The sequence below is a fragment of the Pleurodeles waltl genome, chromosome 1_2, assembly GCF_031143425.1.
Source record: "Pleurodeles waltl isolate 20211129_DDA chromosome 1_2, aPleWal1.hap1.20221129, whole genome shotgun sequence".
Classification (NCBI taxonomy): domain Eukaryota; kingdom Metazoa; phylum Chordata; class Amphibia; order Caudata; family Salamandridae; genus Pleurodeles; species Pleurodeles waltl.
Window position 1 is genome coordinate 631,382,688 of NC_090437.1, and position 22,010 is coordinate 631,404,697.

A 22,010-nucleotide genomic window follows, 5' to 3' on the forward strand; every position below is an offset into this window, starting at 1 on the left:
TGGCTAGTATGACTCTCACTAGCATGTGTAAATATGATTATTGGGGCAGTATAATGTAAGTTGTAAATACCCACAACCACCAAGCCTCATGAAGATTCTTCTATTGGGGATTCACATTTCATCCACGCGCGTTTTGTGTAGTTGAAAGCTAATCTATTTTTCATGATGTATTTCTGTCCTGATTCCAGGCATTTTGTGTATTGATAGCTTTGATATTCTGGGAGACGGCGTCAAAGATTTATTGTTGGGCCGTGATGACGGGATGGTGGAGGTCTATGCCTTGGACTCTGCAGGTGAACCCGTTCTTCGGTATGAGCAGGTAAGAAAAATCAAACCTCTCTTGTATCTTTTTAATGGCTGCTGAATTTGAAGGTGGTAAATGTATCATGCTGTCTCCTATACTGTCATCTTTATCCTGTACAAGAAAGGTATTTCTGTGTTAAAACGGCTCCCTAAGTAATTCAGCCTCCATCATGCATGGAAGCAACTCTTTAATAGATTTTATTTTGGCTGTACCCAACGAGTGCTCTGTGCATCTGCTTCAAAATACTAGCTGTGGTGTTTTACAAGTTGCTTCCTGATGGAACAAGTTACTTACCTGTAACTGTAGTTCTCCAGTATTGGAAATTTTCATAGATTCACATGCTTGAATCATTCCCCGTTGTCGAGATGGGAGTCCTCAGTGCAATACAAAAAGCAGTGCTCAGTTGCATATAAAGCTGGAGAGGAACTAGGGGCCAGATGTAGGAAGCACTTTGCGAGTCGCAAACGGCACAATTTGCCGTTTGCGACTCGCAAATGCGTGATTCCTATGCAGAAATGCATTTTGCGAGTCAGGACCGACTCGCAAAATGCATTTCCGAATCGCAAATAGGAAGGGGTGTTCCCTTCCTATTTGCGATTCGCAATGGTATGCAATTCCATTTGCGACCGCGTATGCGGTCACAAATGGAGTCGCAGTTACCATCCACTTGAAGTGGATGGTAACCCATTCGCAAACGGGAAGGGGTCCCCATGGGACCCCTTCCCCTTTGTGAATGGACCCCATATTATTTTTTCAGGGCAGGGAGTGGTCCAAGGGACCACTCCCTGCCCTGAAAATTCCGAAACTAAAGGTTTCAGAATTTTTTGAAATGCAGCTCGTTTTCCTGTGAGGAAAACGGGCTGCACTTAAAAAAAAAAAAAAAAAACCTTTATTTAAAAGGCAGGTCGCTAACATGGAGGCCTGCTGACGTCAGCAGGCCTCCATGTTAGCGAGTGCCTATACTCGCAATGGGGTCGCAAACTGCGACCCACCTCATAAATATTTATGAGGTGGGTCTTTGCGACCCCATTGCGAGTTGCAGAAGGTGTCTGAGACACCTTTCTGCATGTCAAATTGCGACTTGCAATTTGCGAGTCGCACAGACTCGCAAATTGCAAGTCATATTTGATTTTTCCTACATCTGGCCCTTGGCCTCTTAATTTGATAACATATCATAGTTGTTTTGTAAAAAAGAACCAAACCTAAAAGACAGCCAGTCAGCTCACACCAAACTCTAGAACCCTCCTGTGAGGAGCTGATTTCCCTCAGATTTTCCAAGCACAAATGCAAAAATACAGCTAGCACTGAGGAAGATTAAGGTGAGCTCCTCAGGGGAGGCGGGTGGTTCGGATGTGAATCTATGAAAGCTTCCAGTGCTGGAGAACTACAGTTACAGGTAAGTAACTTGCTCCTTACTCCAGTATTGGAACTTTCATAGATTCACATGCTTGAACCAGAATAGTAAGCAGTGAATAACACATTTTCAACATTTAGATAGTAAGATAACACTCTGAAATGCAAACTGGCATGACAATATGTACATACACTTATTTTACGATCTGCAGCATTACTTTGAAAGAAAATGTGAGATAACACAAAACAAGCGGATGGAGGGAAAGAATTGTTTGGCTCATCTTCATTGAAACATGTTTGGAAGGACCTCTTGCCCACCGGCTGCATCCCGAAGTGGCTCCGTGTCCAAAAAGTAATGTTGCCTGAAGGTGTGAATTATCCTCCATGTTGCAGCGCGACAGATGTCCTTAATTGACACACCCGCAAATAGCGCACAGGACGCAGATATAGCTCTGGTAGGATGCGCTCTCACACTTTTTTGCAATGGTCTACTGCATTCTGATGGCAGAAGATGATTGCATCTTTAATCCATCGGTATATAGTCTGTTTTGTCACAGAGTGACCTTTCCTAGCAGCACTGAAAGCTACAAACAACTGATTGGACTGTTGGAACGACTTTGTTCTGTCCAGATAGAATTTTATGCACCTCTTAAGGTCGAGTGAATGCAGGGTCCTTTCTGCAGCAGTTTGCGGGCTTGGGAAAAAAGATTTTAGCACCACCGGTTCGTTGATATGGAATTCTGAAGGCATTTTAGGAATGAATTTGGGATTGGTGCGTAGAATTACTCTATCTTGTTTGAACTGTAAGAAAGGTTCTTGTATAGTGAAAGCTTAAATTTCACTAACTCTGTGTGCCTAAGTAAGGGCGAGAAGGAGAGCCACCTTCCAAGTGAGGTACTTGATGTCCGCCCTGTGAATAGGCTCGAAAGGCTCCTTCAGAAGCTGGCCAAGGACGATGTTAAGTTGCCATGCCGGAGGTGGAGGCTTCACTGGAGGAAAGGATCTGAAGAGACCCTTCAAGAATTGCTTGACTAATCTCAGAGAGCATAAGAACGGTTTGCCTGGTACTCTCCTGTATCTGGAGATAGCTGCCAAATGGACCCTAATTGACAAATAGGCAAGTCCGAAACGTGCCAGCTGTAAGAAGTATGGCAACATCTCCTCTGTTGCGAAGGACAGAGGGTGCACCTTTTGGGTTTCACACCACAAACAAAATCGTTTCCACTTCAGGTGGTAAGATTTTTTGGTGCTAGCTGCACGTGCTCTCAATAGCACTTCCCTGCACTCAGTTGGCAGATCTAAATGGCCGAATTCAGGAGCCATGCGCGCAAACTCTGAGACATGGGATCCGGGTGCCTCACTTGTCCCCGGTTGATGGTAAGCAGCTCTGGAATTGGTGTGGTTCTGATGGGTGGACAAGCAGACAGGAGAAGTAACTCCGTGTACCACGGTTGACGCTGCCACGCTGGAGCTATTAGGATCATCTGGCAAGGTTCTGACTTCATCTTCCTGATCACCCTTGCGAGGAGAGGGATCGGAGGAAAAGCATACGCATAGATCCCTGACCATGCAATCGAAAATGCATCCCCCCATGATCCCTGTTGGTGATGCCAACTTGCATAATGTTGGCATTTGGCTTTCTGGGAGGATGCAAATCGCTCCAGATTGTGCTTCCCCCACTGGTTGAAGATTCGATCTAGTGTCCTCTGGTCTAATGTCCACTCGTGGGAGGATGTTGCCAACCTGCTTAACGAATCCGCAAAGGTATTTTATAAGCCTGGGACGTGTTCTGCTGTTGTGTGGATTGAGTGGGGAATGCACCATTTCCAGATGGGTTGCACTTCTCGAGAGAGTAGGTGGGAACGTGTTCCTCCTTGGTTGTTTAGGTAGTGCATTGTGGTGGTATTGTCTGTTCTGACAAGAACTGCTAACCCTCATATCCTCGGACGGAAGGCTTGCAAGGAATAATAGACCGCTCTCAGCTCGAGAAGGTTTATGTGGAAAAGATGGTGAGAAGGGGGCCACTTGCCACTCACCCGAAGGTCTTGCATACATGCACCCCATCCTTTGAGTGACGCGTCCATAGTTACATTCATTGGAGTAATCCGTGGCAAGAAGCTGAGACCTTTTGAAATGTTCTCAGGAATTGTCCACCAATCCAGGGAGTGGACCATGTGTGGTGTAATGAGGAGCGTGTCCTCGAAGGATCCTTGCGCTTGCGTCTATTGTTTGTCCAGCTCCTCCTGAATTGGACACGGGCGCAGCCGACCGAATGGAATGAGACTTATACATGATGACATCATGCCTAGTAAGGACTTGTATTGCCGAACTGAAAGACACCTTTTTCTTTGGAAGCACTTTGCTAGTGATATTAATCTTGTTTGCCTGCCCAGCGCTGGATAGGCTTTGGCCTGTTGCATGTCTAAAATAGCCCCTAGGAAGGCTAACCGAGTGGACGGCTGAAGGAATGATTTTCCTTTGTTGAGCGTGAGGCCCAAGTCCTTGAAAAGGCACAGAGTCGCCTTGACTGAATTTTTTGCTGACTGGAGATCTGAAGCTTTCACTAGCCAGTCGTCGAGATAAGGGAAAAACCTGGTGTTTGTTCTCCTTAGGTAGGCTGCCACTTGCGCCAGACATTTCATGAAGATTTGTGGTGCTGAAAGTAGCCCAAAGGGGAGGACCTTGAACTGGAAGTGTTTGCCATTGACCACAAACCTCCGGTACTTTCTGTGTAGTGGATGAATTGAAGTGTGAAGTATGCGTCCTGAAGGTCTAGAGAAGCCATGTAGTCTGCTCTGTTTAGAAGCTGGAGGACGTCTTGCAGGGTGACCATCCGAAATGTTTGTTTCTTGAGGTACTTGTTCAGCTCCAGTAAATCCAGGATTGGCCTCCATAAGCAAGATTTTCTTTTGGATGAGAAAGAAGCTGGAGTAGAAACCCTTCCCTCTCTGGGAATAAGGAACGGACTCTATAGCCCCTTTTTTTAGCATATTCATTACCTCCAAGCAGAGGAGACTAAGATGTTTTTGTTGGGCCTGGGATGGAGCCATTGATGGAGGTATCTGGATGAATTCCAACAGATGTCCGAATTGGATTACATCCAGCACCCATTTGTCTTTCGATATTTGTCGCCAGCGTTGGATATGATTGTTAAAGGTTTTGTGAAAAAGTATAGGGGAAGAGTGCAGAGTAAGTGGGGTTAGGCAGTCATTGCCTACGTGCGGACTCCTTAGATTGTCGCCCGATTTGTTCTTGTGGTAGGGCCTAGTATAGGCTGTAGGAGGCGGTTGCCTCGGCTGCTATTGTGGCCTAGAAGTGTGGAACATGGAGGAGTAGAATGGGTACTTATAATGTTGGTATCCTCCGCGAAAGGAAGGTTGACCTCTGCCCCTAGCACCACTAAAGGGCACTTGCCTGTATTGCAGAGTGCCTAATGATCCTGCCGTCTCCGTATCCGATTTAATAGTTTGAAGAGCGTCGTTGACGTGCTTTCCAAACAGCGCTTCCCCATCTTATGGAAGATCCAGAATCTTTGTTTGCACTTCGGGACGAAAGTTGGTGGCTTTGAGCCAACCTTGACGCCTCCACACAGCTGACCCAGTGAGTAATCTGAAGCCCATTGCTGTTATATCAAGTGCACAATCAATGATCTTTGCTGAAGATCGTTGGCCTCTGTTTTAGTACCCTCTGAAAGCCCTTCCAGGGATTGAGACATGTCTGACCAGAGCTGTCGATCATATCTGCCGCCCTTACTACAATAGCGGACATTGAGGAGAAATGCTTGCCGATGTTATCTAAGCATCTCCCCTCTTTGTCGGGCGGTGATGTCAACGGTGTAGAGGGGTTTCTGGAGCGACGTTGGGCGGTTTGTGAAATTACGGAGTCCTGCTTCGGGTGGCCTGAGAGGCAAGCCAGAGCATCCTCCGTGGGTTTATATTTTTTGCCCAGGCTTGGCAGCACTGCAGGGACCGTTGCCGGATTCTGCATTATCTTCAAGCCCTGGCTCCAAACATGGTATATTATGGGTATCGCTCTGACCATCTTTCTGTGGGGTTCTTTAAAGTCGTAGAGGAAGCAATCATGTTGAGTTGCGGGCATCAGCAGATCAAACCGAGTGGCTGCACGCTCAAGTAGGTTATGGAAGCCACCTAGGTCTTCAGGTGGGGACTCTGCCAGAGGTGCTGTAGGAGAAGCAGGCGCTGGTATGATGTAATCGTCCCACTCATCATTCCCAGTTTGTATTTCACCTTCCTCCGCATTGTCATCGGAGGAGACTTGATACATTGGTGTGGAAAGGACAGAATGCTGTAGTCTTGGCAGAGATGAATGATGCGGCTGCTGCAAGTGGGTAGTTGTTGGCTGAGGCAGAAGTATCAGTTAAAGGCTTTGCCAGAAAACGTTCCTGATAGTCCGCCAACATTGCTTGTAAGTCTGAAACAAGCCCAGGGGAAACCTACCAGCCCCGGCTGCTCAAAATAGCTTTGTATATAGTATGAAGCATCGGCATCTGAATATTCCTGTGGCATTTAACCCTTAACTGGGAAGGGCTGCTGGCCACTCCAAAAATACCCTCCTCATCCGAGTCATCGTCATCTAGTAGATGTGAGGTGAAAGGCTGGCAACCTTGGTAGGAGACGTTACTGAGGGCGTCAGATGATACTTCTTCGTCCTTCTGTGTGCAGCCTGGTCCGATGATGAGAACAGAGGCAAGGAACATGATCTCTGCACTTTTGCCGTGGTCTTCATCGTCGACAAGAGATGTGTCGCCGACTGTGGTGGTGTCGACGGAAGCATCAATGGTTGTTGCTCCGTCGACCAAACCGTCGTCAGTGGAAGCAGCACCGACGAGGCCGTCGTCCGTGGAAGGAGCGTCGGCGAGGCTGTCTTCGGCGGGGTCGTCACTGATAGTTGCATCGCCGATGGAAGCGTCAACGGTATCCTCGTTGACCAAGAGCTCGTTGATGCCATAGACACAGTGTGGCGACGGTGGAAGTCGTTGTAAAGGTATGAGCCGTCGACAGCGCTATCGTCAACGATGATCCTGTTGACGGCGCAGAAATTGGTTTCCTGATGCTATGTTTTACCTTGAATGGTGGTGTTGACTGCTCAGAGACAGGCTTTTTTTTAGACTTTAAGTCTGAAGCTTTAGGCTTCATTTTTGAGGACACCTCAGCAGATTTTTAAAAAGCTTTTCTGGGTCTTTTCTCTGAAGAAACTTCAGCTTGTCTTTTTACAGCTGTTTTTACCACAGAAACAGAAGAGAAGGCACTGTCCTCATCAGAAACTGGATTGTCTCTGGATTTCAGTTTTTGTAGCCAGATGAGAAGACAACCTTCTCGGTCTTTAAGTGTCTTGGTAGAAAAGGTTCTACATACCTTACAGTCTCTAGGTTTGTGGTTAGGATGGAGACAATATATACAGTCCTTGTGCTGGTCATCCACATGCAGCCTTTTCCTCATACAGGTAGCACAGGCTCTAAAAAGCCCTTTCTTAGGGGTCTCTGGCATGGTAGCCAGGTTAACCCACTTTGAATAAGTTCTGAAGAGGAAAAATATACAAATCTCTTCACAAATGATTTCTGAGTGAAAAACTGAGCAGAGCTCAAAGGACACTCCTTAGCACAACGTACGGTGGAAAATCTGAGGGAAATCAGCTCCTCACAGGAGGGTTCTAAAAGGTGGTGAGAGCTGATTGGTTGTCTTTTAAGTTTGGTCCTCTTTTACAAAATGACTATGATATCTTACTAAATTAAGAGGCCTAGTGCCTCTACAGCTTTATATGCAATTGAGCATGGCTTTTTGTATTGCACCATGGACTCCCATCTCGACGACAGGGAATGATTCAAGCATGTGAATCTATGAAAGTTCCAATACTGGAGTAACTGAGTTTACGTGCTGAGTTATTTCGAATCATTTCGGGTTTCTGTGCAAACCTTTCACTGAAATTTAACAAAAACTGAAACTAATTAAAGACAATTACATAATGAAATAATGTTTTGGGAGTCCAGTCCCCTTTTGTTTGTCTTCCTAATTTGTGTTTCTCTCTTATCAGTGTTTTAGAGAAGTTGTCACTTCAATACTCATAGAACAGATGGATTAATTTATGATTTGAAGTACCACTTGAAATGCATGGCTCAGATCTTCATTAGGTTTTTACCTAGGTCATACAACAACTAGTGGTTTGGAGTTTGTTAAACATCCCTCCATCCGTGCAATTCTTTTTTTTTTTTTTTCTCTCTCTCCCTCCCTCCCCAATACAATACAAAACGTTTCACCAAAAAATTCTGTGAATATAACAATGTTTACAAAGCACACTTCATCCCTTGTGCACAGGCCCTGCTCAGTCATGCATCTCTGATTGTTAAACCTCAGTTTCTTTTTTTCCTTCGTGTAGATGTGCACAGCTGTTGCCTCCATCTTTGATTGCATTTTGTTATATTTTTGGAAAACCCTACCAAATGATGGCCACCGTGACTATGTGCACATCCACAGGAGCCATATTTGAAAGGGAGTTAGTCATATATAAGAAAACTCACCAAAAGATGCCCACTGCACATGCATGCTCATGTACACTCACAGGCTGCCGTTTTAGAATGGCCAAGAAATATTTTAAGATGACTGCTTGCTAATATGCTACATGGAAAGGGTCAGAGATCATCCTCCATTTTCAAGAAAGGGAGCCTAAGTACCTCCTCAGACTATCGTCCAATTACCCTGTTGGATAATCTCTAAAAGGTTTTTTTGTAAACAAGTTGTGGAACAGCTTTTGGACTGGATTAATAATAGCTGTATCCTATTTAATCTCCAGGAAGGATTTACTTCAAAGACCAGCTCAATTGACCAGGTCTTCTGCTGCCTTTTGGTTAAGTGCAAGACTGTAGATATTGGAGGGGGAGAACTTTTTGTAGCATTTATTGACCTCCGTGCCACCTTCGATGTGGTACCAAGTAAGAAATTATGGGAGGGCTTATACGGTATGGGAATCCACTGCAAATTGTTAAATATTATCATGCGTCTCCACGAGGAGAACTTTGCTAGGTGTCAATGTGGCACAAAAGGATAATTAGCCAAGGCTATTCCCATTGATAAGGGTGTGCATCAGGGCTGTGTCTGGACTCCTGCCCATTTTCTCCTCTATATAAACAACTGTGTCAAGTATCTGACCATGACCAATGGTTTCCCTGTCCTTGCAGAACAGACAGCCAGCCCTCCTTTTTGTTGATGACAACTTTTTGAATTTGGCAAAACTAAGGTGGTTCTTCAAAATCTTCTTGACAAATTTAATCTGTTCTGTCCTGAATATGGGCTTAAAATAAATTCCTCTAAAACTAAACAGATGACATATTTCAAGGAGATAAGGGCGAAGGGCTTTGTAAACCTAGGTAGAAAAGCATTGGAAAGGGTCAGGGAACTTGACTGTCTAGGGATTTGCTTGACTTTCTGTGACTCCTGGGCCCCTTAGAGTCTCAAACGCTAACATATGCTAAGCCATAGAACAAGGACAATTCTTAGGTTTGCAAAAAAGACCTCAAGGTTCCATATCCTCCCTGCAATGGAAATCTATAAACTACAAGCAAGGGGTATGCCACTATATGATGCTGAATTAAGGGGATATTGCAATATGGGTCCCTTAGGTACCAGCAAAACAATTTTTTAGAGCCTTAACTTGCTTACGGAGGGGAACACCATTGCTACCATTAACATGGGATGTTTATATAAACCCCGTTACTGAGTTGGTTGGTTTGAGGCTGTTACTGTTGTATGCATATTTGGGTCACTGGTGAACTACGCCCCTTTAGAGAAGGACTCACTGACTCAAATTGTAGTTCTCCAAGAAGATCCAGTAGTTGACTTATGTTCAAATAGCGTTGTTTGGGATAGGCGTAACAAAACTTTGGGAAGATTTCTTATCCGTCCGGGTCAATGTGAATCCAAATGTCTAAATCAAGATTTTGGGAAAGCGCTGCGGCCTATTGCTTATATCTTGATGGAATCATATTTTTGATCTATCAATAAACTTTGGCATTTGACTGCTGGCTAATAGTGCTGCAGCCACCCCACAAAATGTGAAGTGGCTTAAGGGAGGACAGCAAGCAATGATCAGTTGGTGGGATGGGCATAGAACTTAATAAGGTGCAGGGAATAAAGGCAGGAGTGGAAGCATGGACAGAGAGAGAGGAGAAAAAGATCCGTGATTTGTGCTGAAGTTCCAGGTCTGAATTAAGCAATTGAAAGACAACCATTCTGTCAAAACACTTGTGACATCAAAATGCTCCTGGGGGGTACAAAGGCAAAGACTGGGAGAAAAGCTATTTAGTCAGGAGCAAAGATGTAAAATGAACAATACAAGCCATCCAGTCATAAGCAAGGAGTTGTCTTAAAGCCCCCTTCTAAATATATGTAAAGTATTGGAAATAATAGGCCGCTTAAAGACAGCTAAAGTTGTGTGTAGCCCAGACTTAAAAATATAGGAGGCCTGTAACAGTGGTTGAAATTCATATGTAGTGATGTAGTTCACATGATTTGATTTCTAACTTGAGGGTCAAACACATGAATGTTTAGTAATCTGACATGGACATTTAATTCCTTGTGAAATGAACAGACTCTTCACTGCATTTGGACGTCCCAGTAAGAAAAATGGTTATGTTCATGTCAATCAAATATTTGTTTACTTTAAGGAAATACTGTTAATTAAAATCTAATTTATTAAATACCAAACTAATTCTGCGTTTCATTCATTATGATAGTAACACTCAGTGCATGCAGGAGCTACTCTAACCTTTCCTCAGGAAAAACAATATTTTCATTGTGTTACAGATTATTTTAAGACATTAAGGTGGTCATTCCAACCTCGGCGGTAAAAGGCGCTTACCGCCGTGCAGAAGACCGCCATAACACCGCCGCAGTTGCGGTACACCGCCACGGTCATTCCTACCCACAACAGGCAAACCGCCAAAATACAGACATCCACAAAAGTCCACCACACCAAAGGCCAGCGAGAAACTGGCGATGACCAAACCTCCACCGTCACAGCAACAGAAAAACGCCCATGCCATTACGACCCACAAATCCACGTGGTGGTCTTTCAACCGCGGTATTCCATTGGCGGTACACACCGCCGCGCTCAAAATACACACACACTTACAAAACACAGCCACATTGGACAAATCGAAATACACACACCTGATACACATACACACACCACTCCCACACACCCAATACAACATAAAACACACACCCACATCACCCACAAACCCCCACTCCTCGAGATTCGTGAACACTCACTGAGAAAAGAGAACCGAGCACCCAGACGCGCAATTCACTGTCACCCTGCAATATTACCACGCACTTCAAACAACACACCAATACACAGCACCACACTTAGCACCACACAATCCACCCCACACATCACCCACACCACCCCATGGCACCGCAAAGACACCCCAGGTTTACTGACGATGAACTCCGGGTCATGGTGGAGGAAATTGTACGGGTAGAGCCACAGCTCTTTGGGACACAGGTGCAGCACACCACCATTGCCAGGAAGATGGAGCTATGGAGCAGAATAGTCGACAGGGTCAACGCTGTGGGACAGCACCCAAGAAATAGGGACGACATCAGGAAGCGGTGGAACGACCTACGGGGGAAGGTGCGTTCCATGGTATCCAGGCACAACATCGCGGTGCAGAAGACTGGCGGCGGACCCCCACCTCCTCCCCCAGAATTTACAACATGGGAGGAGCAGGTCTTGGCGATCCTGCATCCTGACGGCCTCGCAGGAGTAGGCGGAGGAATGGACTCTGGTAAGTCTAATCTTAACTACTTCATCCCCCCCACCCCACCAGCATGCCAACTCATACCCCCACCCTCACCCTCACCCCCATCACACCTACTCCTTGCAAATGTCTCACCATCACAACCCACCTATCCCAACACCAAGCCCTGCATGCGACCACAAAGCAGGGACACCCATCACCTAAGCATGCTCACTGCACCCCCCCCCCCCCCCCCCCCCCCAACCACCGTCAAAAAAGCCCCCACAAGGGAATGCCAGCACTGGGGTACACGGGCACCAACCCATTGCACGCTATGGCACATACAGAAGCAATAACCATACCTTTATACCCCTGCAGGACCCGAACGCCACGTCACCACGCAGGAGGGTCCACAAATGTCCACTCCACCCCCAGACGAGGCTCACAGTGATGACAGCAGCTCTGTCTCCCTGTATCTAGATGACCAGCCCGGCCCATCGGGGACCTCTGGACAGTCGGTTCCCCTCAGACAGCCACAGCCCACAGCAGACCTTCCCCCCACTGGGAACACCAGCACAGCACCCACCCAGCGGGCCCATACCTCTGTCCCCAGGACACGTCAATCAGCGGTGTGTCCACCACTACAGGGAACCCAGGTTAACCCACCACCCCAACAACAGGGACCTGGGGGCAGTGGTAGTGGGCACACGGTCCAGGGGACAGAGGCCCAGGGAAACAGGGGAACTGGGAGGGCTGCTGTGTGACAGGGGGGGGACAGGCCCAGGGAACCCACTCTCCACGAGGCCCTCTCCTCCATCATGGGAGCATACCACCACTCCCAGGAGACGATGTGCAAGGTCCTGGCCAGGTTTCAGGAGATCCAGCTTCTGCAGGAGCAACAGTATATGGGGCTCAGGGAGGAACTAAGAAACATCTGTTCCGCCATGGGCACCATCGTAGTGGCACTGAATCAGGTAGTCACCACATTGCGGGACACTCTGGCACCACAAAGGGCCCCTGTCACTAGCATGGACCAAGAACTGCCTACCGCCGGCGCTAGTGGACAGGAGGCCCCGACACAAGACCAACAGGCCACCAGAACCCCACCTCCTGCAGAAGGAGAACCACCCCGCAAGCGGGCCCTGAGATCCAGGAAGAAGACAGAGTAAGATGCCAAGACCCCCGCCACGAAAGGATACCTCCCTGATTGTCATCCCACTGTCCCACATTGACACCCTGTCCAACCTTAAACTGCCCCTGGTCCACTTTCCACAGGCATTTGGACATTGCACCTGTGATACTGATAGTTTGGACTCTGCCATGGACAATCCTCCACCATCACCACTCACCGATTTGCAACCACCCACCAATTTAGAGCACTGTAATAAACACACTTATTGCACAAAACAATCAGGAGTCTGGCTGTTATTTGGAACAAATGTATTAGATATGACCGTGCCAAAATGCTTATTTTCATTGTGATGCCACCATACCAATGTCACACAGCTGTAGTCCATGGGGAAACAAAGCAGATGTCACGCAGTGGGGCCCACAGCTCTGAAATCTGAAGGGAAAGTCACAACTCAGTTACCATACACTGGGGGAAAAGGACGGACAGTAGAGAGGTAGTAGGGGTTAAGTAAATGTTCTATGCCGGGGGGGGGATTCTTACCTGTGTGTCATTGGAAATACTGCAGTATTACTGTGTTCCTGTTGTCTATGTCGTCCTCTTCGCCTTCCTCCTCTTCACTCTCCACAGGCTCCACAGCTGCTACAACACCACCATCTAGACCATCCTCCTGCAGAAAAGGCACCTGGCGTCGCAAAGCCAGGTTGTGAAGTATACAGCAGGCCACGATGATCTGGCACACCTTCTTTGGTGAGTACATTAGGGATCCACCTGTCATATGGAGGCACCTAAACCTGGCCATTAGGAGGCCGAAGGTCCGCTCTATCACCCTCCTAGTACGTCCATGGGCCTCATTGTACCGTTCCTCTGCCCTTGTCCGGGGATTCCTCACTGGAGTCAGTAGCCATGACAGGTTGGGGTAACCAGAGTCACCAATTAACCACACACGGTGCCTCTGGAGTTGATCCATCACGTAAGGGATGCTGCTATTCCGCATGATGTACGCATCATGCACTGAGCCAGGGAACGTGGCAGTAACATGGGAGATGTACTGGTCAGCCAAACACACCATCTGGACATTCATGGAATGATGACTCTTCCTGTTCCTGTACACCTGTTCACTCCTGCTGGGGGGGACCAAAGCAACATGGGTCCCATCAATGGCACCAATGATGTTGGGAATATGTCCAAGGGCATATAAATCACCTTTCACTGTAGCCAAATCCCCCACCTCAGGGAAGATGATGTAGCTCCGCATGTGTTTGAGCAGGGCAGACAACACTCTGGACAACAGCTTGGAAAACATGGGCTGGGACATCCCTGATGCAATGGCCACAGTTGTTTGAAATTACCCACTTGCTAAGAAATGAAGTACTGACAGAACCTGCACTAGAGGGGGGATCCCTGTGGGTTGGCGGATAGGTGACATCAGGTCTGGCTCCAGCTGGGCACACAGTTCCTGTATAGTGGCTCGGTCAAGCCTGTATGTCAGTATGACATGTCTTTCCTCCATTGTCGACCGGTCCACCAGCGGTCTGTACACGGGAAGATTCCTCCATCTCCTTGCATGTCCCAGTGGACGGTGCCTATGAAGGACAACAGCGAGCACAGAGTCAATCAAACCACAGGTACGTTCCCACAGCTTGCACATAACACGAATCCCTATGCATTGTATGGCTTGTATGAGTGTTGATGCAAGGCCTAGGTATGTGTGTCGCAGTACAAATTCAGCCATGTGGGCCCTTGAAATGGCGGCTGCCTGACCTGTGAAGTGCGACAATGGGATGTGAGGTCAATGCGCTGGCGTGGGACACCGTGGCGGTAGGCGGTAGGCGGTCGAAGACCGTGGCGCAAAGCAGCATTGGTTAACATTGAACCCTATGGGTTTCAGGAGCCAATGACGGTGTGCACCGGCGGTTGCGGTACGCTCCGCCGCGTGCGTAACCGCCATTTTCTATCAGCTTAATCACTCGATACCTGATCTTCCACAGGAGAGGACCTACACTGCAAGTGCTGCTGTGACCTCGGTCTGGAAGAGACAATGGCTCATGCGACTGGGGAAAGGGCCCCTGCCTTCACTGCGGAGGAGTTGGAGAAACTTGTGGATGGGGTCCTCCCCCAGTATGCGCTACTCTACGGTCCTCCAGACCAACAGGTAAGTACACTGGACCATGCTTTGTGGGCTATGCCTGTGTTGAGTGGGGTAGATGAAAGATGGTGGGGAGGGGAGCGATTGAGGCATGTATCAAACGACAGATGGGAGCATGTGCCACATGGCAAGGGTGGGGATGGGGGGCCACTCACATGGAGCATGCAGAAGGTGATGATTATACTTCTCTCCCTGTACATGTCACATAGGTCAGCGCCCACCAGAAAATCGACATTTGGCGTGCCATCGCCAAGGACGTCCGGACCCTGGGGGTCCACAACAGACGAGGCACCTACTGCCGGAAGAGATGGGAGGACATCCGCCGCTGGAGCAGGAAGACGGCGGAGGCTCGGCTGGGGATGGCCTCCCAACGTGGGAGGGGTGCCAGTCGGACTTTGACCCCCCTGATGTCCCGGATCCTGGCGGTGGCCTACCCCGATTTGGATGGGCGCGTGAGGACATCACAGCAGACACAAGGGGGTGAGTACACTCTCACTCTGGTGACTTTGCGCGCAGTGGAGGTGTCTGGGTGGGGGAGGAGGGCTGTGGGTATCCCTAGGCCAGGGCGATTTCTGTAGGCTAGGCCCCTCCGTAAGGCATGGCCCTATGCCCCCGCCCCCCACCTCTGTAGGGTGCCAAGTACAGGTATCCATGGCCCTGTGTCATCTATGTGTGCAGTTGTCGTACATAGGCTTGTAGGCCATGTCCCACGGATTGCGTAGTGGACCCCAAGTGCGCGGCGTAGTGCAGGGGGCTTCTGTGTCTGTCCTCTCCGCCAACGGTGTCGCCAATGCATGCACTCAACATGTCTTTATTTCTCCCCCCCCCTTTTTTGTGGTCTTCCTGTTCATGTGTGCATTAGCATCATCAGGCGGAGGAGAAGTGGCATCGGAGCACGAGGGAGCTGCATCCCACATGGCCCTGGAGGGCCATGCAACGTAGTCCGAATACACCAGTGGGACGGAGGGCGAGGGGAGCTCCACAGCGGCGACTCGTGCTGATGTCAGTGACAGCGACTCGTCCTCTGAAGGGAGCTCCCTTGTGGTGGCGGCAACATCCGTGCCCCCCGCAACAAGAGGTACAGCCGCCACCCAGCGCACCAGCACCGCCCTCCCAGCAGCCCCTCAGCGTTTGCCCCGTGCCCGCTCACCCAGGAAGGTGGGCATCTCCTTCGCCCCAGGCACCTCAGGTCCTGCCCCTGTCACCCCTGCAGCCCTCAGTGAGGAGGTCATTGACCTCCTGAGGACCATCATTGTTGGGCAGTCTACCCTTTTGAATGGCATCCAGGGTGTAGAAAGGGAGGTGCACCAGAGTAATTCATTCTTGTCAGGCTGCCCATCAGCGATCGTTCAACGCTCTGGCCTCAGCACTGACGGCAGCCATTGTCCCTGTCTCTAGCCTCCCCCCTCCAACTTCCTCCACCCAGACCCAATCCCCTGTACCTCTGCCTATCCCAGACACACCATCAGACCAGCCTGCACACACCTCAACACCCAAGGGAAGCTCAGCCAAACATAAGCACCACACATCACACAAGCATTCACACAAGCAACATCCACATGCAGACATAACAACACCCACTGCCTCCACTGTGTCCCCCCCCTCCTCCTCGTCTCCCTCCTCTCTCCCTGTGACGTCTCCACTAAAACTTGCATGCACAACATCTTCAGCCACTACGTCCATCACCAGCACACCCACCAGAACACTCCGTGCACGTGCAGTCACCACCCCCACTACCATTTACACGTCCCCTGTGTCCTCTCCCAGTGTGTCTGTCACCCCCTCTTCCAAACTACACAAACGCAGGCAGCCACCCACCCAACAGCCATCCACCTCACGACAGCCTCCAGCCCAAGCACCTGCACCCAAAGACACCAGACTTCACACTCCTACAACCACATCCTCTTCCTCCACTCCCATACCCACTACACCTACCCGTCCCTCTCTTTCGAAATTGCTTTTCCTTGCCAACCTTAACCTCTTTCCAACAACTCCCCCACCCCGTCCATCTCATAAGACTCCAATCAGCACCTCAGCCACCACAAAACCAGGACCCATAAAGACTGTTTGCCATGGACCGTGGAGTCCCCACCCTCGAGGGCAGGCAGTTCAGCTAGGAGCCAAGGCACGGCCAGCCCACCCCCGGAAAAGCATCCAAAGATTGCCAGTGCCCGGCGCGAGAGGCCAAAGACGCCAGGGACCAAAATCCCTACCATGGCTCTGGCAGGAAGTGGGGTGCCACCTGGCACACCGCCAAAGGTGGGAAAGGGCCACAGGAGAACAGGGAAGGGTGGTAAGGGCAGCACGCCCGACAAGTCCGGCAGCAGGCCAGCTGCCCAGGAGGGCCCCACCAGCCCCATCCCAGGTGTGCAGGAGGACACCCACAGGCCCGGTACTGCAGCCCAGGAGAGCCCCGCAAGCCACGTCCCAGGTGTGCAGGAGGACACCCACAGGCCCGGTACTGCAGCCCAGGAGGGCCCCGCAAACCAACAGACAGATGGGCAGGAAGGCCCCGCCAGCCACATGTCAGGTGGCGAGTGACATCCATGCCATGGCCGGATCCGCTGACCTGGACACTCATCTCAAGCACCGCTGAACTGGGCCCTTCATCTCAAGCACCGCTGAACTGGGCCCTTCATCTCAAGCACCGCTGAACTGGGCACCGCCATCTCAAGCACCGCTGAACTGGGTCCTTCATCTCAAACACCGCTGAACTGGGCACCGCCGTCTCAAGCACCGCTGGCCCATTGGCAGAAGGGGCAGGCCCTCATCTGTGTCAGGCAGGGCTGCACGAAGCACTCTGGGCACCAGTCCCCCTCCAGAACCAGTGGAGACTGTCATCCACTTGTGAGACTGTGGCTTTGCACTCCCCAGGATGGCACAGTGGGCAACCCACCCACTGTATAGACTTGAGAGGCTGTGGCTTTGCACTCCCCAGGATGGAACAGTGGGCAACCCACCCACTGCAGAGACTTGGGAGACCGTGGCTTTGCACTCCCCAGGATGGAACAGTGGGCAACCCACCCACTGCAGAGACTTGAGAGGCTGTGGCTTTGCACTCCCCAGGATGGCACAGTGGGCAACCCATCCACTGCAGAGACTTGAGAGGCTGTGGCTTTGCACTCCCCAGGATGGAACAGTGGGAAACCCACCCACTGCAGAGACTTGAGAGACTGTGGCTTTGCACTCCCCAGGATGGAACAGTGGGCAAACCACCCACTGTAGAGACTTGAGAGACTGTGGCTTTGCACTCCCCAGGATGGCACAGTGGCCATGGAGGCCCCTTGTGGATCTGGCGTCGTGGACTCATCTGGCTGAGGTGCCCCCCCTTCCCTTCCCCCTGAGGTGCCTGTAGTTTTGCTATCTGATGCCCCTGCAGTGTTCTCTCCGTTGGTGTCCGGTATCCTGTGTGGGCTTTGCCCATGTGATTTGGGCCCAGTGGTCCACGGACAATGCCTGCAAAAATTATCGGACTTTTAATATTTATGTATATAATAGTTTTAGATGTGTGATATATTTATAAGCCAGTGATACAATATATTCAACAGTTGATGATCATTTCCTTTTGTCTTTGCATTCTTCCAGGGGGTTTGGGGTGTAACTGTGATTATTAATATGCATTGATGTGTGTGTTGTAGTGGGTGAGGGTGGGGGTGGGTGTGTCGCGTATGTGTGTCCCCGTAATTTTTTCCCTCCCCTGTGTCGTAGGTGCAGTACTCACCGTTGTCTTCTGCGCCGGTGTTCGTGCTCCTGGTAGAGGAGCAGGAAGACAATAGCTGGGAGGATGTGGAGTTCGGGTTCATTGCTGTCCAGATTCCTCGTGGGGTGTATGGAGGTGAGCGTTTTCCGTTCGAAATGTCTGTTTCTACCGTGTTTTTATCGGCGGGGCTACCGCCCTGGAAAAGGTGGCGGATTGGTGGGTTGTGATAGGGTGGGCGGTACTTTGTCTCCCGCCTGTCTGTTGGCGGTGACCGCCGCGCTGTTTGTTTGTCCCGCCGTGGCGGTCGGTGTGTTGAAGTGGCGTCTCTGTTGGCGGTTTCCCCCAGGGTCGGAATTCCATTTTTTTTAACCGCCAGCCTGTTGGCGGGTTGGCCGCCGCTTTAACACCGACCGCCAGGGTTGGAATGACCCCCTAAGTATCAAATTTGCAGACAAGAAGTCTCAAAGAAAAAATGCAATTCTATTAGTTTTTTAATAAATAAATCTCATTAGTTGACAATTTTAGCACACCATTTCGCTTAATCTGCTATCCATAACTCAGAGCTACCTATGACACTCTCCTCCATTTCAATTCCTCTTATTCTCCTCAGTTGTGGAAACCTCATTCTTGTACCATTTAAAATAGATCAGTAAACTCTTGTAATCAAGTAAGAAGTGCTCTAGCAGCAGTAAGTGGATCATTTTAATCCTTTCTATTCAGTAGTATGGGATTTGTGAGTTCATACTGTGGTTTTCTTATATGTTGCCTTTAATCTGGTTACCAAGTATTACTTGTCAACTGACTGTGGACTCTGTGTTACTAGAGCATGTGTTTATATTTTTTTTGTACCTGGATATTCCATACAGTATATGTTATCTTATTCCTTACAAAATAAATGTTTTCTCTCTTTAGTTGTGATGTTTCCACATTTCAGGTATATGTATGATTCTTTCTTGATCAATGGACTTGTGTCATCCTGTCCCAAGCAACTGTTGTTATTGCTGCAGTGGTCTGGGACAAATGTAATTCCTGGATTACTTGCCTTTGGTATTGAAATTGTTTTAAAATTGAGGGCATGATTTAGTTCTTGGCGGATGGGTTTCGCCTTCACAGACGTGAGGGCATCCGCCATATTACAGATGGCATAGAATATAATGCACTTGAAATACGGCTGCTGGCAAATCCTCCATGTTTTTGAAGGAGTATCCCATCCACCTACCTCTAAATCAGGCAATAAGGACTTCTAAAAGAAATTACTTAAACCTCTTTGGAGGAGTCAGCCAGGGTTATCTTTGTAGTGACAAACATCAATCCTCAATTTGCAGCAAGTTATTCTTCAGTTGTACGAGATGACTTCTTACTTGCCTTTTCCGAGGGTAAGCTGTTACTCACTTACCATGTGAGATTGTATGAATGCCAGCCACTCTTTAAGCAGATACAATGCTTACTGTTCAAGGAGATTTTAATGATGTGAATTTTTTTTTCTTTCTGGAAGGTAGTAACTTTTGCAAAATCTGTGTTTGTGTATAGTTTAATTCAATTCACAAAGTAAATGTTAATGTAATTCTTTATTACAGAAGAACACTTATGTGTTGGTACACCTTGAAAGCATAGATTTACATAAATTCAGTAAAGAAGGTTCTTTAATTGCTTTAAATAAAGAAAGAGCAGAATAAAAGTTCTCTCTGAGATCAGTCAGACTATATTTGGTTGTTTCTTGGCTAGAAGCCTGTCTCTAAAGTACTTCAGCTGACTGTGAATACATGCATCACGGGTGTTTTTGCCACATAGGTGTTTACCTTGTGTTCCTTATGGCTATCCATGGGCCTTTAGGAAGAGATGAGTCTGATTTTCCCTTCAGTTTTTAATAATGTTAAAAAACATCTTATGATAGAAAAGGAAATGTTACTTACTGCAATTACCAGTTTTCTGTTGCATATCCTTAATCAAATATATAATTAATCTTCTCATGTCCACTTTTGGAGCAAGAGGAGTGGAAGCAGAGATCTAAAACGAAGACTATGGGCCCTATTATGAGTATGACGGACAGGAAATGTTCATCCGGCAAACTCCCAACAGGGTGGCCGCTGCCTTTGTGGCGACCTCCCCACCGGAGTTAAGAGTTTCCTGCTAGGTCAGCGGGCGGAAACCTCAGTTTCTGACCGCTGGCCTAGTAGGAAACAGGCTATAGCATTGTCTCTGGCTCGTAATCAAGCTGGCTGCAATGCTGTAGCCCACGGGGTGCACCAGCACCATCGCAATGTCAGCAAACAGTGCAGTATTGCTGGGCAGGGCCGGCCCTGCACTGCCCATGCTAAGTGCATGGGCAGTGAGGGGCTCCCCTGTGGTCCCCTGCACCTGTTCTCTACCACCTTTTCATGGCAGTGTTACCGACATGAAAAGGCTGGTGGAGAACAAGGTCGTAATCCTCAAGGCAGCCCTGGTGGATTATGATCTCCGTCACGTCCAGGCCACTGGGATCACGGATCCTGGTATTGCTAGCAGTCTGACCACCGGGATTGTAATGTGCGGTTGGTCCGCCGCAATAGCGGCAGTCCTGACCTCTATCATGAGTGTTGCGGTCTGTAGACCGCCACACTTATAAGGAGGCCCTATGTGTCCTTCAGAAGACCCTCAAAACAAATTGACCATCTGGCACCTCTTCATGCTGAGATTGTAGAATTCCATGGCAGCCTTAATGTGACAGTGTATTCTCTACATGATGTTGCATGGGAACATTTCTTTTTCTTTTTTTAAAGTGGAAAGTGATAAAGGATTTTGGGTAGTTATACTGCTACATATGCTCAGACTGTTTTTAATTTATTCTTTTGGATTAGAAAAAATATGCAGCTGCATACAGTGTGCCACATCTTCAGACCAAGCTACGGTACCACAGTGTGTTATTTTCCATTCCCTCTACAGTATTAATAATCACACTCACAGACATGCTTGATTTCATGCATGAGAGTGTGAGATAACAACATGATAGATTTCCTAACAGACCCTTGCTTGATGGCCTTTCTTTAGGTTGCTGGCTGAAGAATAAGCATAAACGTAGTTGATGTCTTGAAGGTAGGCTTATTGCTATCTGGTTGATCACATTGGGCATATACTGTTCAACAACCTGCGCATCAGATTTTCTCCCATTCGAGTATTCTCCACATATCAGCTAAAGATTACTCTTCCATTTGATGGTTCCATGTAGTATAACCACCACTGGAGCTACAGGTTTACATCTTCTAGTAATCTTTTCTTTTTCAAATAAGATTAAACCTCTGGAGGTGGTGAACTTTCAGTCTGGAAGGTCCTGTATTGTAATGGCTTCACATACATCACTTGGATGGATGAAGCTAGCAGGCCCACCACCCTGGACAATTCTCTCTGTGAGAACTGCTTTGTTAGTAACATTAGGTTATGTTCCTCAGTTTGTGAAGGAAAGTTGTACATTGGGTTACTGAATCCATCTTGACAACTTTAAACACTTGTCTCCTGTTTGGATTCCATTTCATACTTGATTCTCTTCATAATGAAACTTTTTGGTCTTTCAGCTGGGTAAGAACCATGTTAATCTCTTTTCTTTGCTTCTCTCTGACCTGTGACTTGAAAACGACGTTGTGTAAA

The 22,010-nt window shown here is 48.4% G+C and overlaps 1 protein-coding gene across 1 annotated transcript in view; it reads left to right on the forward strand.

Annotated features, from left to right (window-relative positions):
• Positions 1 to 22,010, forward strand: part of BBS7 (Bardet-Biedl syndrome 7) — a 426,240-nt gene that overhangs the window by 177,447 nt on the left and 226,783 nt on the right. The window contains exon 8 of the mRNA XM_069242537.1: positions 189 to 319. Coding sequence (XP_069098638.1) covers positions 189 to 319 — 131 coding nt within the window. The remainder of the gene's footprint in view (positions 1 to 188; positions 320 to 22,010) is intronic.